Here is a 20,065-nt window from a genome sequence, read left to right on the forward strand (position 1 = left end):
GTTTAGTAATCAATCAATTAAACTGCCCTGTGGAGCATTTGGTGTGTCTCTCTCTCTCTCTGTGTGTGTGTGTGTGTGTGTGTGCGTGTGCATGCGTGCGTGCTTGCCTGCGTGTGTATGCTACTTTTAGCCACAAGACGGCAGTCAGGGGACATCTGTAAAGTCTCACACTGAACTTTTGATGAAACTTTGTTGTGGCTGTAAACAAAGGCTTATCAAATGAAATCCCTGCTGCTATATTGCTGTTCGCTTTTCTGCTGCATTTATGCTTTAGGAAATATACTGTATAGTACCACCTCCACTGAGCATCCTGTTGAAATTCGATATGATATCCTTTATCTGACCATATGCTTTCTATCAGTTCTTTGGCAATGTGCAAATAGACTTTGGCTCAACAATGATGAGCAGATGTACTGAAACATAAGTTTATCCATTAACTCCAGATGCTCCTTACGGTGATGTATAAAAATTTTTAATGTACACAATGTTACAAGTGCTGATGATGATACTGACACACACTGCATAATGGTTTACCAGAGTTGTGTTTCCAAACCACAAAGAAACATTACCCCAATGGTCCCTGTAGTTAAACTCCAGAGATGATAAAAGCAGATGGGAGACCTGACACTCCCCCATCCCATAATTCCAAGCAAACAGTGGAGCCAACAGGGCAGATAGGTGAGGAGAAAACCTGTCAAAGCTGTAAAGAGCAGAGATAACAGGATTGAAACACTCGGCCAAAGCCAGAGGTAAGACTATAGGTTAAGTGCACTGCTTTGAGAATCAGTTGATAACATGTAGGCACTGGTTTAACTTAAGCTAGGGTTTCAAACAAATATTCAGAATTGGGAGGCGTCAAACCCTTTGGATGTTCTATGTGCTGCATAATTATGTTAATTCCGTTAATTGTTATCGCAAATGCCTGGAGGGACTGAAATATACACAAAAGCAAACACACGCATAAACACACTCATTTACATACACAAAAGCAAACACACGCATAAACACACTCATTTACATACACAAAAGCAAACACACGCATAAACACACTCATTTACATGCACAAAAGCAAACACACGCATAAACACACTCATTTACATACACAAAAGCAAACACACGCATAAACACACTCATTTACATACACAAAAGCAAACACACGCATAAACACACTCATTTACATACACAAAAGCAAACACACGCATAAACACACTCATTTACATACACAAAAATTGCAAGACTACTAGGGGATGGAGTAGTAGAAGGAGACAAATTGACAAGCGTGATTTATTTTTGCGCAGAGAATGTGCAAGACTGAGTGGCAGTCATATTTTGTATCGCTGCGGTGCATCTAGATGTAGAAATCATCACAGACAGGCTGTCATGGCATTTGTAACATTTGCAATATTTTGCTTCCACAGATGACGTGACATGCAGCAATACCTCAGGCTTCAAATAATCAGACATTTTTAAATGCATGAACCAGACCTCCCTGCAGCTATTTCAGATCTGAGACACTTTTGGTGGGGATTAGCGCTTAGTTTTAACAGACTGAATTAGCCCACATAGCCACAGAGCCCTTCAGTGCCGACAGGCCACAGCCAGTGAGAGTGAGTTTCTCAAGGTGATGTAATTCAGTCACATAGACGTCATTCAGTCAAGGGGTAAACATAAGCAAGCCACCAAAAAGAATGCCTCTCCACATCTGGAACAGATCCAAGAGGTTTTAAAAGTGCCAGGCAAGCAAAATTACAGGGACTGTTGTTGATGCACTGGCTCTAACTTTACACTAGAGGAATAACTTTAGCATCAACCAAGTCTTTTGTTGTGTGCTCCTAATGTGTGAGCTCACTGCTCCAAGTGTGTGTGTGTGTGTGTATGTGTGTGCATGGGCAAAATGCAGAGGACAAATTCCCTACTGGATAAATAAAGTAACTTAAATATTGACTGCCAATAACGCCACTATGGTTTTGGATTACTGGATCACGGTGCCTGCAAAGGGTTCATGGAAGGAATAATTTTTTAGAGGTGGACATTTATTTTTAGAACTTCTTTTGCGTTCCCGCGCAATACGTTTTGCCTTATTTCTCACAATAGTTTTGCAATACTTTCACTATACAAGGGAACACAAAATTATTGAAACGTATTCAAAATATATTGCAAGGGAAAGCAAAAGAAGCTCAAATAATGAATTCCCACTTCAATAAAAAAAATAGATATTGACCGTACTGGATGGACAAAAAAGTAACATCTAGGGGCACTAGTGAGTACCTCTTGTCAGTCATTACAGGGCAGCTGTTTGCAAGGGCCAATAATCATTAGACAGACAGAGGAAGGTTTGTAACCTGACCAACCAGTTCCAGTCATGGCCTAGAGCACAAGATGACTAGAACTAACTATAAAGTGCACTGCAAAAGTCACAGGCTTGAGCTTAAAGCTAGATGAAATGGAATTTACCAGTGAACAAATGACCTTTATAATAGAGACTAAAATCTCACCTGACAGGTATAACACCTGACATAGTTTTCCAAGTACTGTATCAGAAATAGAGCAGAGGTCTGTAGGGGGCTGAGCTCCACACAGATTACCACTCATCTTAAGGCCACTCTGAATCTTAGAAGTTTGACCGTTTCAAAAATAGAATCTTTATTGTTTGCTTCTCTTAACATGTCATGGTAAACAATACATTTGGCATATGTGCTTTAATGTCAAAATGGTCAAAAATCTGTACATTTTCTGTATTTCATTGAAATATATTGGAAGAAAGTTTTAAAGAAATAGAATGTTGTATTGTATTGTAATAACATACGTCAAGGAAATACATTTATTTCATGTAGTATCACATGTAACACATTTTTCTTTTGAAGCACATACAGTATAATTGGCCTATGTATTTTTAATTAGTTTACCTTATGTCATCTTTTAGGGTTGTATTACCATATGTTTTAGGCCTACCTCTTATAATGACATAGCAAACAAACGAACGCATATCTGACGACATGTCAAAATTCATGGGTTTAATATATCTTCTATACATTATTTACATTATGGACCATGGAGTGCACATCAATAACATATCATTTAACAAGACGCTTAGCAGGCAGATGCCATTACAATCCCACAACAGTTACCTGATAGTTTAATCATTAAAGGGCTTTTTTCCAGCGTTAGAGGGGGGGAGGGGGATTTGGATGCTAGCATGCTATTGTAATAGCACTGCTTTGTTAACGTTTGCAAGCATTCAAATACAGACATTCTTCTGCGAGTTTTGGGACGTTCAAAAAATCTTTTAAAGACTCATATGTTTACCTTGCTCTCGTTCATTCATTCATTCATTTATTCATTCATTCATTCTCTTGCTGAGTTATGGTAACTGGTTAATGGCAAATGTTATATATTCAGAATGTAATATGAAAACATTGTGTACGGATGACGTATTGTCTAGGTAATGAGAGTACATATCAATTCACAAAGGCTGATGAGCTAATGACCTCATGTCCTCTGCTATAGCCTGTCACCTCATATGAGCCAGAGTAAAGGTGGCCAACTCTAAGGTCTCTCTCTATAGACTTACCATCTTCACAAATGGACTCAGCTGTGGCCCTTAAGGTTAGTCATTCTACAGTAAACCCTGCTAATGCCAACTGACACTTTGCTTCTCTCATCGTTCCACATACATAGTGCAGGGGAAATTTGTGACATGAAATTGTAGCTGAAGTTATTATTTCATTTAGATTTGTTTTAACCATCACCCCTGACCTGAAGGTCTTGTGAGACAATGTGTTGTTGTCTTTAAAAGGGAGCTTTATTTGGATCACGGTTAGAGCATCTTTTATGTCTGCACCCAAAAGACCAAGAGCAAAGTCTGAGATGAGAGTCAAGTTGCGCACTGCCATCCACTGAGGCTTTCTCTGTGAGATAAGGCAGTATGTGGGTGGACATTGTGCAAGACAGGTTTTGTGCGTGAGCCGTGCAAACCCTCTGAAGGAGGCAACTCTAAATTTGGCATGAGAAAATAAATTAATCTCAGCTATGAATAAGAGGAGTGGGGTTTTCTGATCATGTGTCCCTCCCTATATACGCCCACAGACACACAACGGTTTTATCATCCTGACTCATTTGCATAAAGATCCATGTGTGCCGTGAGAGTGTGGGGCAGTGCTTAAATCAACTGCTACCCTTGAAGGGAGGGCGTGATGATAAAGTTAGTAGAGAGTGTCAGCGAAGCCTAACATGAGATTTGCATTTGAGTTGATCTAATCCCCTTCTACAAATGTCTGGACAAGGGAGACATTAGAAGATTAGTAAGCAGAGGAGAGAGCAGAGGAGATGGGGTTGATGGGGTGGCCAGACAGGGACACAGGGGAGTGACACATAAACATAACGTAAAAAGTAAAACAATACATATTAATGGCTTAAACTCAGGTAATCCACACATATAAAAGGAATCCAAACATTAAAGTCCATAAGTAGAGTTATGTGTAATAAATAAAACAATAAAGTATTGAACACAATAAGAAAAAACAGTACACCAAGGCAAGGAAAAGCAAGGAACGAGCTGGAATCTAAAAGTAGTTAGAGAGTAATTATCCCTCCTATCTGTGCACATTAAAATTATCTGAGTTAATACATTTTGATGGGCAATAAAAAGGTTTTTCGCTACCAAGGTGTCACACAAGAAACATCTCATGACGGGTAAAAGCAAAAAGCTCTCCCAAGACCTTCGCACCCTTATTGTTCCAAAACCGATGGAACTGGTTACAGATGCATTTCAAAACTTCAGAATCTTCCAGCAAGCAGCATTGAGGCCATTATCTGCAAGTGGAAGGAACATCACTGCATCATAAACTGGCCATGCACAGTAGTTCCTCACAAAATTTCTGACCAGGGGTTCAGAAGGATAGTCAGAAAAGTAGCCCAAGAGCCAAGGACCACTCGGAGAAAGGCAGCAGGTACAATTGTTACAGAGAAAATCATAATGCATTCCACGGCATGGCCTATTCAATTCAATTCAGTTTTATTTATAAAGCGCCTTTCGTGCAAACAGCAATACAAGGTGCTTAACAACAGCACTTTGAAATAAGATAAAGCAAAAAGAATGATAAAAGCAATAAGTGTAAAAATAAAAATCAAGGTGCAAAAGTCATAAAATATGAAGAGATGTATACACACATGCATATGCATACAGAACAGACACATCAAGACCTAAAATTCCAGAACGGTCAGGGATTTAAGAGAAGGCAAGGCTAAAAAGGTCTTTTTTTATGTCTTAAGATGTTTCTTAAAAAGTTCAACTGATTGGACCATCCTTAGCGGAAGTGGCAGGCTGCTACACAGGGCAGGACCATAGTGAGCAAAGGCTGCCTTCCCATGTGTTTTGGTCCTCACCCTAGGAATAACTAGGGGGCCGGAGTCTGAGGATCTGAGTGAGGAGTGGCAGTGATGGAAGGTACAGTGAGAGCAAGTCAGAAAGATAGACAGGCGCAAGTCCATTTAGGGCTTTAAAAACCAAAAGTAAAACCTTAAAATCAATTCTAAAACTGACAGGGAGCCAGTGAAGAGATTTTAAAATAGGGGTAATGTGAGCTCTCTTTTTGGTCTTGGTCAGCACACGTGCTGCTGCATTCTGAATTAACTCCAGCTTGTTAATATTCTTTTTTGATAGGCCAGTGAAGAGGGCGTTACAATAATCAAGCCTGCTAGTAATAAAAGCATGTGCATGGCATACATGTATGCATGGCATATGTACACTCACCCCACATAACTCCATTACTGAGGAAAAACATGTTGAACCTCATTGCTCAAGCTAAAGTTGCTACAAAAATTTGGACAAGCCTATGAAATAGTGAGAATGTAGTCTGGTCAGACGAGACCAAAATGTAACTTTTTGGATGTCATACTACACACCATGTTTGGAGGAGAAATGGCACTGTACATCACCCTAAACATGCCATACCAACAGTGAGGTTTGGAGGTTGGAGGCATCATGGTGTGGGGCTGTTTTTCATCTCAGACTTCATACAGCTGAAGGAATGATGAATGGAGTCATTTCTTTCTGGGAGAATCTTGCCATCCACCGGGACGATGAGGATGAGACGTGGGTAGACCTTCCAGCACAACAACCATCCAAAGAATATACAGCAAAGGACTCTCAGTTGGTTCCAAAGAAAGGAAATCAAGGCCCTGACTGAAATCCAATTTAATATTTCTGGACGGAACTAAAGATCAGGATTCACAAGAGGGACCCCTGGAATCTTTAAGATTTAAAGACTATCTGTTTAGAAGAATGGGCCAACATCTACACCTAAATACTGTGACTGATTAGTTTCGTCATACAGGAAATGTCTTGAGGTTGTCACTACAAACAAAGTCTTTTCCACAAAGTATGACATGGCGTCTTTGGGGTTTAATGCTTATTTTTTATGCCAATCTCAGGGCATGTCCCTGGGTCACAAAAAAAATACAGCAAAAGCTAAATTCTTTGTCCTTGGTCATCCATGATGACCAAGTGGTCCATTTTGGTATGGGGTGAAAATTGTAACCACCATAACACCATACCCACAGTGGAAAAAAGCTGTACTGTAGAAATGTATTAGTTTTGGGTGTTTTTCAGACAATGGGATCTGGTGACCTTCTCAGAGTAAATGGTAACAGTAAAACAAGGGGCTACATTTTTGGAGATTTTTGGAGGAACAGATCAGGCAGTCTGCCGAGAGACCTGCCCCAACAGGCGCCATTGGACCATTAAACCACACAATGATTCAAAACATACAACCAAACAAGGCAAGGCCTAACAGAGAACAATATCAACATTTTAGAGTGGCCCAGCCAGAGTCCCAACCTCAATCTGTCTTAAAAGTGAACACAAGGCCAGAGTGATGGCAAATAATTGTTCCTGCCTCAAAACCTGGATTGCTGCTAAAAAGGTTTGGTCTTGAATCATTGTAGAGACATGGAGAGGCTTGGTAGGTATTATAAGAACCATTTTGTGAGCTGTGAATGCAAATAAAGATGTTTCGATTGGTTATTTAAAAAGGGTATGAATAATTTTGGACATGCCATTTTTCATAAAAAGGATTTTTAAAAAAGATGAGAACACTTCTTTTTTTGATTGCATGTTTCTCCCACATTGTCTTACAACCTTTTGGCATGTGGCAGTGACTGTGTCATTTTCAGTCAGAACAAACATATCGGTAAGAGAAAATCAACATTGAATCAATATTTGCCAGGGGTATGAATACATTTGTTCCTTACTGTATGCATGTGCCACACACTGGAGGAGACAGGCAGATTAAGGCCAAGCATTGAGGAAGCTGACTTCTCAGTGCAACAGAAACTAAAGGTCACACCTCAGCAGACACCTGGCACATGCAGATGCCATTGTTTACTCTACTGTTTACATTTCACACTGCTGGCCCTCTATGGCAAAACTCGTGGCTCATTTGACCTCATTTCTCTCTTGGGGGTGCAGATTTTGTGTGGGGACAAAGCCCAACTGGGAATGGGATGGGTTCCTCAATCATTAACCATCCACATCACTGTGACATTAAAACATTAAGTAAAAAAACATTTATTTATTTATTTATTTATTTATGGCGTATATTTTGGAAACATTTTTATTAACTTTATTTCTGTTGAGTTATACTGTACATAAAAAAAATTATCAGCATTTATATTATGTATTTTTGTAGTGTGAGAATTCTTCCTGAAACATATTTCCTAATTACACTGACTGAACTGTGTATGCCCCTGTATAGACTGTACAGTTTTACTCCACGGACTACTTTAATTCACAGAGTATGTAGAGATATTCACAAGCGTATTACCATGCACAGTTAAGGTGACAGTACACTGATAATCATCATAGTATGCACTCATAGTCATCATCATGTTAATGTGCATGCCTTTTCCACAGACATCACAGGGCCCACTAAGACCAGGAAACCACTTTCGCTCTGTGGCAAAGATCACCTGTGGGTCAGGAGCCAATAAGCACTCTGGAGCTATTTAGTGCTCTCTGTGTGTCCCGTTCAGTTTATACATTATCATCGCGCTAAGCTGTGAGGTTCCTACTGTGTCACTCTCCTTCCCTCATTCTTATCACTTTAATGTTGAGACAACTGACTCCGACGGACGACCATTAGCTTTTTCGCTCTGCACCTTGCTAAATATAGTTGGCCGAAAAGCCTCTTACGAAAGAACCCTCTTACAAGTTCCTTTCCATGAATAGACTGTGCAAAGATACTTATGTGAAAATCCCCTACAGGTATTTAATTCTAAATGAGTAATTACTGGGTGTGTCAGTGTGTCTTTGGTGTGCAGGTGCATGCGTCGGGGCGGCTCATTTGCACCTTGGTGTTGGAGCGAGGCGCACTCTCAGAGTCACACACACACGTACAGTGGAAGCAGCAGCGACCACTGAGCCGAAGAGCCTGACCACGCAGGAACTCCAGAGTTTTCAGTTTCTTGGGGGGAAAGACCGAACAAAGCCGCCAAGATGTGTGACATGGGAGGACTCGATAACCTGGTGCAAAACACCGCCTATCTAAAAGCCCAGGGTGGAGATGACAAGGAGATGAAGAAACGGCGGCGGAGTCTGTCTCTGCCCAAGCCAGACCAGTGTGCAGCCGTACGCACCCAGGTGGATAAGACCTTTGAGTACCTCTGCGAGCAGCAGCCCGTGGGGAAGAAGTTCTTCCGTGATTACCTAAAGCAGGCATCTCCCGACTATGTGTCCGCCGCAGAGTTCCTGGACGATCTTACCGACTGGGAACTGTCACTCCCCGGCGCTGCCAGGGACAAGGCCAAAACAAATATCATCAATAAGTACTGCAAGGAGGGCTCCAAGAACTTCATGAAGTTCTTGACTGGAGATGCACTTGACAAATGCAAAGCAGTGACAGAAAAGGACTTTGATGAGGTGGTACCTTCTAAAGTGAAAGATGGCACCAGAGAATTCATCAAGGGAAAGCCATTCACGGATTACCAGACCAGCCCATTCTTTGATAAGTACTTGCAGTGGAAAGAATTTGAGAAGCAACCCATCAGTGACAAATACTTCTATGAGTTCAGGACATTAGGAAAGGGAGGCTTTGGAGAGGTAAGTGCACTTCATTCTACAAATAGTTGTTCAATGTAATTTATAAGCTTCTGGATTTGGCTTCTCTGATGTTGTCATGCATATTAATGTTTATTAGCCATGAGAAAAAATGTTCCTTCATGGCAAGCTATTGTATGAATTTAATTCAGATGGTTGAGAATATAGATCCTGCCTGCACTCCAATCCAGACCTTTTGTGGAAGTATATTCATTGGATACAAACCCATGCGCCCAAAATGTATGCTTGCACATTCTCTCTCGTAGCATAGTTACAGCAAATAGTCTCTGGCATTTACTCCTGTTCTCTTTACCAGGTATGTGCTGTGCAAGTAAAAAACACGGGCAAGATGTATGCCTGCAAAAAGCTGGACAAGAAACGTCTGAAAAAGAAACATGGTGAGAAGATGGCCCTGCTCGAGAAGAAGATTCTGGAAAAAGTCAACAGCCTGTTCATTGTCTGCTTGGCATACGCCTACGACACCAAAGAGCACCTGTGTCTGGTCATGAGCTTAATGAATGGAGGAGACCTCAAGTACCATATCTACAGCATTGGCGAGAAGGGTATCGAGATGGACCGCATCGTCTACTACACCGCCCAGATCACCACTGGCATCCTGCACCTGCACGCCATGGACATTGTTTACCGTGACATGAAGCCCGAGAATGTGCTGCTGGACAGCCTGGGCCAGTGCCGCCTGTCTGATCTGGGTCTGGCTGTGGAGCTGCCAGCTGGAAAAACCATCACCCAGAAGGTAAGCTGTCCACCACTGGCTAAATCATAACAAAGGCAGGGGCATGGAGCAGGGAGCAGGCAGGGAGGATGTAATAGTACTGTATCATAATGTTGTATCAGCCTTACATTGCATGGGATCCGTGAATCAGAACACCTTTCTTGAGCAGTTGCTATGACATTGTATATGACCTCACAGAACTGGGCTTCTGTCTCGGTGTCTTTTTTGGAGTAAATCTGAAGATTAGGCTACTGTCTTATTAGAGCCATTATGATGCTCGGCCTTTCCTCCATTACATAACCCGCTTGATCCCTGCAATTCTGAGTTCAGACTTATCTATTATTGGAGCTGGCTTCTTACCAGCTTCAGGTTGCAAGACCTAATGGATGTGGTACTTTCTGTGAGGGGGTATATCTGACAAAACATCTAAATTAAACTATCCTACCATTGCATAGTAGCCAGCGCCAATTAGTTGATAATAGGTGTTAACATAAACACACAGGAAACCCTTTGTTAAATTGAATTTAAGCATGGGGAAGGTTTTGAGATGAAAACATGAAGCAAAGAAGCACATGGAATTGCAATTGGAGAGAGTGAATTACATACCTAGTCCATATAGGGTACATATTGTTGTTGACAATGTATATCTCATTTGTATGCAATGAGAGATCATATTTGAATGGACCTCCATAGTAGAAACGTGTGTGCACACAATCAGCAGAGAGAATTACAGTCAGCTCGGTGATAATGAGAGACTCATTGAGGAGTTCAGAGGAGTTCTTTTAAATTTTAAGTCCATGGGATCTTTTGAAAACTCAAAGGGATTATAATCATCAGATGAATGTTGATGTCCTAATTGCCCTGGCTCAAAAAGCTATGCATCTCGATGGAATTTCCATTTACTCGTAGAGGGCGTAACTAAGCTCTAAGGCTAAGTGATCGAGGCAGAGGTCAGTTTGGGCCAGCTACATATGGCAGACATACTTGAATGTTTGGACAATGATAAAATGTGGACAAAGGAAGCCTGTTAGATGTTGAGGACCCCAGGATTAACTATGCATGCTGTACAATTCCTCCACTTGCGGCTGTCGTTGTTGTTGCCGTTTTCCTCTCCGTGCAAAGGGGATGGGATTCTGAAACAGTTTAGGTTTTACCTCAGCTCATTTGTTTGTGCTGCCATTCCAGACTCATTCCTCCAAGTCAGTCAAGTTTCAGTAGTCAGCAGTCTGATAATTATGTAAGGCATGGCCTTGTAAGGCAGGGCAAACACATTTGGACATGCAATAAGAAACATGCAACATCAAACATAGGGTACATGAAGCAACGCAATGATAAGCTCATTATCTTGTGCCCTTCTTGGGCCTATGGCTCTGGGGCTGAGACCCAAGCCTACCTGCTGGAGCTTGCCTGGCTTTGCTACCTTGATCCTCTTACTTAGCAGGCATTACACAAATCTGTCTCCAATCAGACTACCAAGCTGTGGGGAGAGGGATCGGGAGTTGCAGGAGCTGAGGGATCGAGAGTAACAGAAGATGAAGCAGCATGTTGCATATGCAAGTTAGCATGTGTCACCATATGACCAAAGTTGAAAGTTTAACAAAAGTCTTGCATTGGATTTGCAATGCAAGATATCTCAGTCTGTTGGAGATTAGGTATTTTGGCATCCTCATAGTGGACTACGACAAACTGTCCTGAGGGCCTTTCTCTTGTAGTTTGAAATTGAGGCATGGCAACAGACAGACATAAAGCTAAAATCAAAGGTCACAGCTGACAGATTGCCACTGTCAGTCTACTTCAGAGTAATAATATGTGCATCTTCTCCCAAGCTCATTACACTAGAGACAAGAAGAAGTTTTCCTGTTTGCATTACTCTAAAACTAAGGAGGTTGTATAGGGAATGTGACAAGTAGACACCCCATAGCCAACAAGTCTTGCATCGTGAGTAATGGATTTTAAGAAAATTAATTGAATGCAAGTAACACAGTGTAAGGAGTACACATTATGATATATTCTAGTTTCAATGTTAGCTGATGGTTGTGCAGGAGCACAACTGTACTTTCTGATTTAAAGCTTAAAGCTTATTAACCAATTGGCCCTGAGGTGTAGCTGGACACATCACTGGCAGGAAATATGTTTGATATTTTGAGTTTGAGTTTGAGTTTGAGCCTGAGATGGAATGAATACATTTGAATCATGTAGAATATTCCTAAAAGGATATGCTGACCATAATTCTTGAATTTCCCCTTGGGGATCAATAAAGTATCTATCTACCTATCTATCTATCTATCTATCTATCTAATAGTGCTTCAGAACTCTGATAGTAGTTCACCGTAGACCGCTGCTGTAAGTAAATGCTACCCTCAGTGCTATACAATCCTATAAGGATGGATTAATGTGCAACGTAATGTGTGTGTGTGTGTGTGTGTGTGTGTGTGTGTGTGTGATGTGTATATGCATAATGAACAGACAGCAATAGTAGGTGCATTATGCTCCAGGCACTAGGTGTCCACTGAATAGGGATGTATTAGCCATTCTGTACTGGAAATAATGCCTTCTTTATGCAATGAGTCAGAGCAGTGCATCACCATGGATACTCCCATGACTTCTGACAGGTAGCAAAGGATTAGAAGTAAGCTTCTTCGCTCTGGCCATAAGGTGAGGTCAAGTAGGAGCCCAGGACCGAGTTACATAAAATCCCTACCAAGACATCACCATCCCAGCTTTACCAGTTACTATCAGAGTCAAACATGCTAGAAATACCCCATTTCTTTTACTATACGAATCAGATGACATTAGTGTAAGACAATTGGATGGAGGAATACATAAGCTTCCCTCCCTTTATTACCCTCTCTCTCTTCAAAAAACAATGAGATGGGAAGTATGCACCAATGCACACCAAATAAAAAAAAACAATATGCTACGGCTGAATATTCTCTCTTCTGTGATGTGGCTGCCATGCTGTACTGCTGTCTGCAATCCTTATAAGCATATTTTGCTGTTGCAGTTGGTGATAACAATTAATAGTGCTGGAATTCAATTACTTAATATACTGGACTCATAGATTGTTTCCTGAAAGGGATTGTTTATGGGCTGGTGTAAGCCTCCATGTTTGTTTCCCATTTACAGAGCCAGGGTTGTGTACAAACACTGGAAGGACAGTTAGAGCATTGTGAATAGCAATTGTCCCGCTTTGGCCAAAACAGTGTAGACTTCTCAGACTGTGCCTGTAAACAATTTTTGTGACCAAGCATCTCTTCCTTTTTCCAGGCTGGTACAGGTGCCTACATGGCCCCTGAGATTCTGACCGACATCCCATACCGAACATCAGTGGACTGGTGGGCCCTTGGCTGCAGTATCTATGAGATGGTTGCCGGCTACACCCCCTTCAAGGGGCCCGATGACAAGAAACAGAAGCTAGAGAAGGAGGAGGTCCAGAGGCGCATCATCAATGAGGAGCCCAAGTGGGAGCACAAGAACTTTGATGCTCCCACTAAAGATGTCATCCAGCAGTTCCTCAAGAAGAAGATTGACGACCGCCTTGGCTGCAAGTAAGCCCCACAGTCACATAGCCCCTTGGTTACAGCGCTTCACCTTGGGTGACGGAGAATGATGTCTAAGTGGTGATCCTTCACCTCTCTCTCCTTAATCCTGTTCTTCAGTGGTGCCCTCTTGGTCACCTTTCCCCTTGTCAGTGTGGTTTCAGTATGGAGGACTTGCTGGACTGTGGCTACAATTAGAATGAAGGTTAAACGTTTAGGAATCAGACCTATGTGCATTCACACACAGAAAGGATGGCTTTCTTGCCATTGCCTAATGTACAATACCAGTAAAGTGCACCTAGTGTCAGTTATAGAAAACTTCTAAGCAGGTGGATAATCCAGCTACTGTTACAAATGTAGCAGTCTTCATTGTAGGTTCTGCTGGCATCTTATTGACAGCATGGTTAAAAATGAATTGGTTTAAAATCTCCCCATGTGGCTCAATTTACATCATTCAATTGAAGAGGCATTTGCAAATACTTGCAAATATGAAACTAAATGCAAATAGTTTTGAATGATAAATCTGAATAATGCTCTAGGTTGCCAGTCCTGGAAATGTAACTGGTCATCATGCTGCACAAGCTGTATTTGTTCTTGGTCAGTGGTCTATGATACTGTACTTACACTAGGGTTCTGTGTACCTCCACAGGAACAACTGTGAGGACCCCAGGAAGCATGAATTCTTCAAGAACATCAACTTCCCCCGTCTGGAGGCTGGTCTGACCGATCCCCCTTGGGTGCCCAAGCCCAACGTTGTGTACGCTAAGGACACTGGCGATATTGCAGAGTTCTCCGAGATCAAGGGCATCGTGTTCGATGACAAAGATGACAAATTCTTCAAGGAGTTTTCCACAGGCGCCGTGTCTATTCCCTGGCAAGAGGAGATGATTGAAACCGGACTTTTTGACGAGCTCAACGACCCCAATCGGAAAGAGTCCGCAGCTGGTCTCGACGACGAGAAGAAATCAGGCACCTGCACACTTCTGTGAGGAGAGGGTCTCATTGATGCAATAACAAATAAATTCCACTCTGTTATTGATAGCAAAAAGGCAACAACAATGAAAGATCTATCCAAAGCATGCATTACTAAAGATGGAGATGTTGTCCAAGAGATATGTTGCACCCCAACAGTAGGGCTGGGGTGTCCTAAATGTATTTCTTAAACAGTGGCAGATGCAAAACCACTGGGTTATGGGGAAATTTATAGAGTGTTATGGTGGCCCGAGCCTTATACATACATACAGAAGAGAGTTGAAACATCTTGTCCAGGCATGATTGTGTTGTAAATATACTAGGCTTAGTTACAGTCTCCAGTCGAAAACATGGACCAAGGTAAGGAGAGTAAATTACAGAAATGGTCCTTGCACATGGACAGTCAAAATATCTTTTATTTTCTATCTATGCTATCTGATCTGTCAGAAGAAGTCTCAAGAGATATGTTAGTATGAAGAGCAGTGCAACCTTTGTAGTGTACAGAAAGATCTGGAGTGTCACACCTCAATCTCAGAAGAAGAGTCCAGGACTTTGGGCCACCTTAAATATTGTAATTGTTTTTTAATTGGTAATGTTGAACATTTGAATGTTGGACATTTAGCTATCTTCTACAGTTACTCAGCATGTTTAACTGCATTGTCAACATATATCTGTACTAGTTATTTCTTTTAAAAAAAGATTGATAATCTGCTATTTTTGCAACACAAATGTGCTTCCAATGAAACTTGTACTTTGAAGGTAACATGACATGACAGCCATGTGCGTATACATATGTATATACAGTTAAAGAAGCACAACTGTGTGATGTTCACATAAAGTAGATATTAGCCTATATAGATTTATTATAATGAACGTAATGAACGTTTACAGATATTAAATACAGAAATGAAAGTGTGTGTGTGTGTGTGTGTGTGTGTGTGTGTGTGTGTGTGTGTGTGTGTGTGTGCGCGCGTGTGGTCCATGGGGACTTCATGGATCACCGGAATGAGAGCATGCATCCAGTAAGGACAGGCCAGCAGAGAGCTGAGATGAAGCAGGCCAGATGATGATTGCTGTTGCCATGGCAGTGGTGGTCAGAAGATCTGAACAGGGTCATGACCAAATCATACCTCAGATTGTGCAAGCGTCATGTAACTGGCCAGGGAGTTCTTCTCCCAAATATACAACTTTGAACAATACCAAAGAAAAAACAATCTGGAATGTTTCCCCTTACTTCCTGTTTTTGTGTTACAGGTGCTGTGATTTATTTTTATCATATAATGAGTTAATATCTGCATGTTGTTGCCAGTATTCAGTTTTTACAGTGAAGATCGTAAGTATTATTATTAAACATATCTGTAAATATAATTTATGAAGGAAACATTATAAGTGATAGGAATGAATTATTTGAATGAATAAAATATGTGTCTTTTACAGGCAAATGTGTATTTCCCTTCTCTTTACAACACACCTATTCCCCTAATATCAGGGGAACATGTTCTTGCAAAATCCTAACACCTAAAAATATTGAATCCATTAAGCCCATTAAAGAGTTGACACAGCCTGCCCAGAGAGCCCCCTTATCTTATAAACCCGTAATACCTCCTGCCAATGGTCTTCGCCACATGTAGCAGAGCTCACCTCATGCATTTCTCTACATCTGTGAATGTGAAGCAGCGACAGATGAACAAGGAGTCTAAAGACAAAGAGCTGATTCTCAGAGGTGCAATGTCTCTCTGCACAAGCATAGCCTTCATCTACTTTCAGTTGCAGTGCCAGATTCCAAAGAGCTGGATACTTGTGAAGCTGTTTTATGCTGATATGAAAGCAAAGTTGAGATGGATGTGCATTTTAATCGAGTCACCTATATATCATAGAAGGAGAGCAGATAGCTAACAAACGTTCAGAAAAAGTCCTGTTGGCAAATTTGAGGAAAAGTCGGTAAAGGGGCTATTTCACACAATTTGAGGGTGCTGAATTAAAATATTTTGTTTACCAAGTTAAACTAGATGTACCGCATATCGGTACAAAATATGACCGCCGCTCAGTCCTGTACATCCGTTCCGCGAAAATAAATCACACTTCAATTTGTCTCCATATTTTACTCCATCCCCCACTCTTGAAACTTTTGTGTATGCTTGTTTGGCATGCCTGAGTGTGTGTGTGCGGCTGCACAGAAAGTAGCCTACTGGTGCTGAAAAGGTGAATAGATTGTAGAATAGCCAAAGAAGATGTAGCATTGTTATAAAACCTTTACAATCTCTAAACAATCACAAGTAGGGCAGTTCATCACAGTTCATCCATTGCAACTGGATTGATGAAAGGTCACTTACACCTGTATACGCTACATTGTATTTGGGAAAAGCAAAAGGTATCAGCATAATGTTATTTATTTATTTATTTATTTATAAACAAAAACATCTCTGTCAGTTCCATGCCGTTTTCAACAGCTATCAAAAACAAAGGTCGTTTTTGGATGGATGGAATTTTTGTGAATGTTTCTTCTTCTACATAAGATTTTAGTCATCTTTAGTTCATGTAATACTTTATTGTCAATGCACAAATTAAGTAACAGTAGTCTGAAACATTATTGTTAATGCACAAATTAAGTAACAGTAGTCTGAAACGAAATGCTGTTTTACATCTAACCAGTGGTGCAAATAACTAACATGTCCAAATGGGCCTTGATGAAATGCGTCGCTAGACTGTTCATACACATTTTAACGGGCCAAAGTTGAAGAGCTGTTGTCCGTTATTGTTCGTGCAAATATAGGCTGATTCATGTCCCCTTAAATTGTGTAACTGAGGTCCATGGCTAGTCTGGCTTTCACCAGACCAAGCTCAATCTTTTAAGAAATCAAAAAATAAATAGCGGGCAGATCAGCCTAAGCTACAGGTAGGCTTATAAAACAGGCATATTTACAACATAAATTGTCAATAGGCTATGCTGGCGACACAAATAAAATCTCCTTTAGAAACCAATGGCTTACGCCTTACAGTATCAAGCGGACTTAAACTGCCATATCGTGGCGAAAAGTTGTAATAAAATTCATGCAGCTCCATGAGTCAAGGAAAGCGCGAATGAAGTAGCCACTTCTAAATGGGACCCACTACACAGTAGCTTAAGGCAGCGGTCCCCAACCACCGGGCCGCAGGACATTCCTAACTGGGCCGTAGCCTACGACATGAGTTTTTTAAAAAATGCATGCAAACTAAACTAAATTTAACTCGCAATAATGTCACGTTTTTACATGGCATAGGCCTATATGCAGTTGTTTGATTGCACGCATGTTTGCATTTTGCAAGGTCTATTTTCTTACGTCTGTCTGTCCCGCCTTCAACACTTTTACATAGGCTATTGCCTTCAGCGCTGCGCAGCCTCAGGTCAGCTCACTTCACTTGATCAGTTCTTGGCGAACGGTAGTGTCACACTAAGTTAGCTAAACTGCTAGAATGAGCAACAAAAAACAAGCATCTTTAGCAGGTCACTGGCCAGAGTGTTTGAGTTGCGAGAGCAGAAAAAAAGTCACCGTTAGCTGCACATTTTAGTGATGAGGACTGGGTGTCAAAACTCGCTTACCTGTGTGACATATTCGGCTTGCTTAATGACCTCAACCTGTCACTCCAGGGGAGAATGACGACTGTCTTTAAACTGGCAGATAAAGTCGCTGCATTTAAAGCCAAGCTTGATTTGTAGGGACGACGAGAGGACGGGGTGTATTTGATATGTTCCAAAAGTAGTGGGGGTTTTGGGAGAGACTGAGGCAAGGCCCTTTCTCGCCAGCAGCTGGTGGTGCGCGATCACCTTGTTGCGCTCTTAAATGAGTTTGGCGTTACTTCCCATCCTTCAAAGATTCACGGCAAACCAATGAGTGGGTCCCATAACCCATTTGTCAATATCCCGAATAGTCCTAACTTGTCAGCGCAGGAGGAAGAGCAGTTGATCGAAATTGCAAATGATGGTGGTCTTAAGAGTGTGTATAAGGAAACCTCTCTGGCGGGTTTTTTGATCAAAACCAAAGCAGAATATCGAGATAGCCGTAAAGCGCTGAAAGCGTTTCCCACCACGTATGTATGTGCGAGGCGGGTTTTCGGCAATGACTGCAACTAGACAAATTGCGCAATCGACTGGACATTTCAAACACACTGAGGGTGTCACTGTCTTCCATCACCCCCAGATGGAAGCTTCTTGTTGCAGGGAAACAAGCAGGGCTCCCACTGATTATATTCGTAATGCACGTTTAGTTCCCATGTTTTGTTCCCATATTTTGTTAAGCATGTTCACACTTATAGATGTAGCTTCAAGTTGTTCAATATTCATAGTTCATATTGTTAAATTTTCACTTCTTCAAGTTCACGTTTTTCACAAGAGATCGTTACCTTCACTGTTCATACATAACTGGAGCTAGTTCTTTTCAAGTAATGCATGCACAACACATATGGAACATGGAACCCCCAAACCCCCAAACCGGTCCATGGTACATAAAAGGTTGGGGACCCCTGGCTTAAGGTGTGTTGCTAAAGCAGCCATAATGAAATGAAGGTGTCATTGTTTGGATACTTCACACACACGTGCTTTTTAATTTCACAGACTACAACTACCAAGCTGGGATCAAAGCACATCGATTCCCCTCTCACACCCTGCACGCACTTAAAACAAAATGAACAAGCATCTCAGTCTCACGCTTGCATTGGCAAAACTGTATCAGACCGGTGTAACGTTGGTAAATCTTCCATTGCACAGAATGATTTTTGTAGCACTTGCAACAAATGACAGTCGAAAGATACAATTACAGTGCTGCTATCAATTTGCTTGGTATAACCGCATTTATAGTTTTCTACAAATGCAATCAATCAAATTGGCCTCCATTACTCAATCAATGCTAACGGTAACATTACCTAGGTCCTTATTGATATTATAAGATTAACGTACCTGCAGTAAAAACCAAGCATGTCTGATAAACATCCTCAGATTTATTTCGGCTTCAAGAAGAAATCGGAATTACGTTTCATGTGAACATCGTCCTATCCTTATTAGAAGTTCTCTGCGGTAAACTAGTCCTTGTAGGAAGCGTCCATTGTTTTTCCAACCCACTTTTAACTTCCAACAAAATTACGTCTCACTGCAACGATGCGCCATCTAGTGGACAAACGACTACTTATCGCCAATACTGGAAATGCAGCCATGATGATGATGACGAATATTTATTTTTGGCTTTCTTTTAATCCTACTGAATTTGTAATTATGTATCGTTCTAATACCGATAGTATGTAGGTGCCTGTGTGTGTGTGTGTGTGCATGTGTATATGTGTGCACCGCCATCTACAGGCCAATGAGTGTACAGTCACTAAATGTACACAAAACCTAATTTTTTTTAGACCCCCCCATGGATGAAATTCTACGAAACTTGGCATACCCCCAGAGAATGCCAGGTCAATCATACACATACAATTTGGTGCAGTTCTGAACATCTTAACTGAAGATAGGGGCGATTAAAGCAGAATAATATTGCATTTTCATTTTTTACCGGGGGGGTGCAAATCACAAATGAGTGATTATGGGCCAGATTGATGTGGGCCCTTGAGACCAACATACCATAAAAGATTCTTCATCCTCAGTGCCACGGTTCAGTTATTAGGAAAAGTAGTTATTTAGGGGCCCAGCACGGGGGGGGGAGTGGCCCCCGGGGACGAAACGAAATTTTTCCGTAAAAGTCTAGTGGGGCT

The 20,065-nt window shown here is 41.3% G+C and overlaps 1 protein-coding gene across 1 annotated transcript; it reads left to right on the top strand.

Moving 5' to 3' along the window:
• The first annotated feature begins 8,235 nt into the window (after window positions 1-8,235).
• grk7a (G protein-coupled receptor kinase 7a) lies at window positions 8,236-15,780 on the top strand. The gene is made up of 4 exons (XM_048247893.1): window positions 8,236-9,097; window positions 9,411-9,848; window positions 13,095-13,375; window positions 14,016-15,780. The coding sequence occupies exons 1-4, from the start codon at window positions 8,495-8,497 to the stop codon at window positions 14,353-14,355; spliced, it is 1,662 nt and encodes a 553-aa protein (XP_048103850.1). The 5' UTR covers window positions 8,236-8,494; the 3' UTR covers window positions 14,356-15,780.
• The last annotated feature ends 4,285 nt before the right edge of the window (window positions 15,781-20,065 follow it).

The sequence above is a fragment of the Alosa alosa genome, chromosome 1, assembly GCF_017589495.1.
Source record: "Alosa alosa isolate M-15738 ecotype Scorff River chromosome 1, AALO_Geno_1.1, whole genome shotgun sequence".
Lineage (NCBI taxonomy): Eukaryota > Metazoa > Chordata > Actinopteri > Clupeiformes > Clupeidae > Alosa > Alosa alosa.

Coding starts and splice junctions, on each gene's coding strand:
- grk7a (XM_048247893.1), top strand. CDS start 8,495: ATGTGTGACATGGGAGGACTCGATAACCTGGTGCAAAACACCGCCTAT. Junction 9,849..13,094: donor GAAAAACCATCACCCAGAAG/GTAAGCTGTCCA, acceptor TCCTTTTTCCAG/GCTGGTACAGGTGCCTACAT. Junction 13,376..14,015: donor GACGACCGCCTTGGCTGCAA/GTAAGCCCCACA, acceptor GTACCTCCACAG/GAACAACTGTGAGGACCCCA.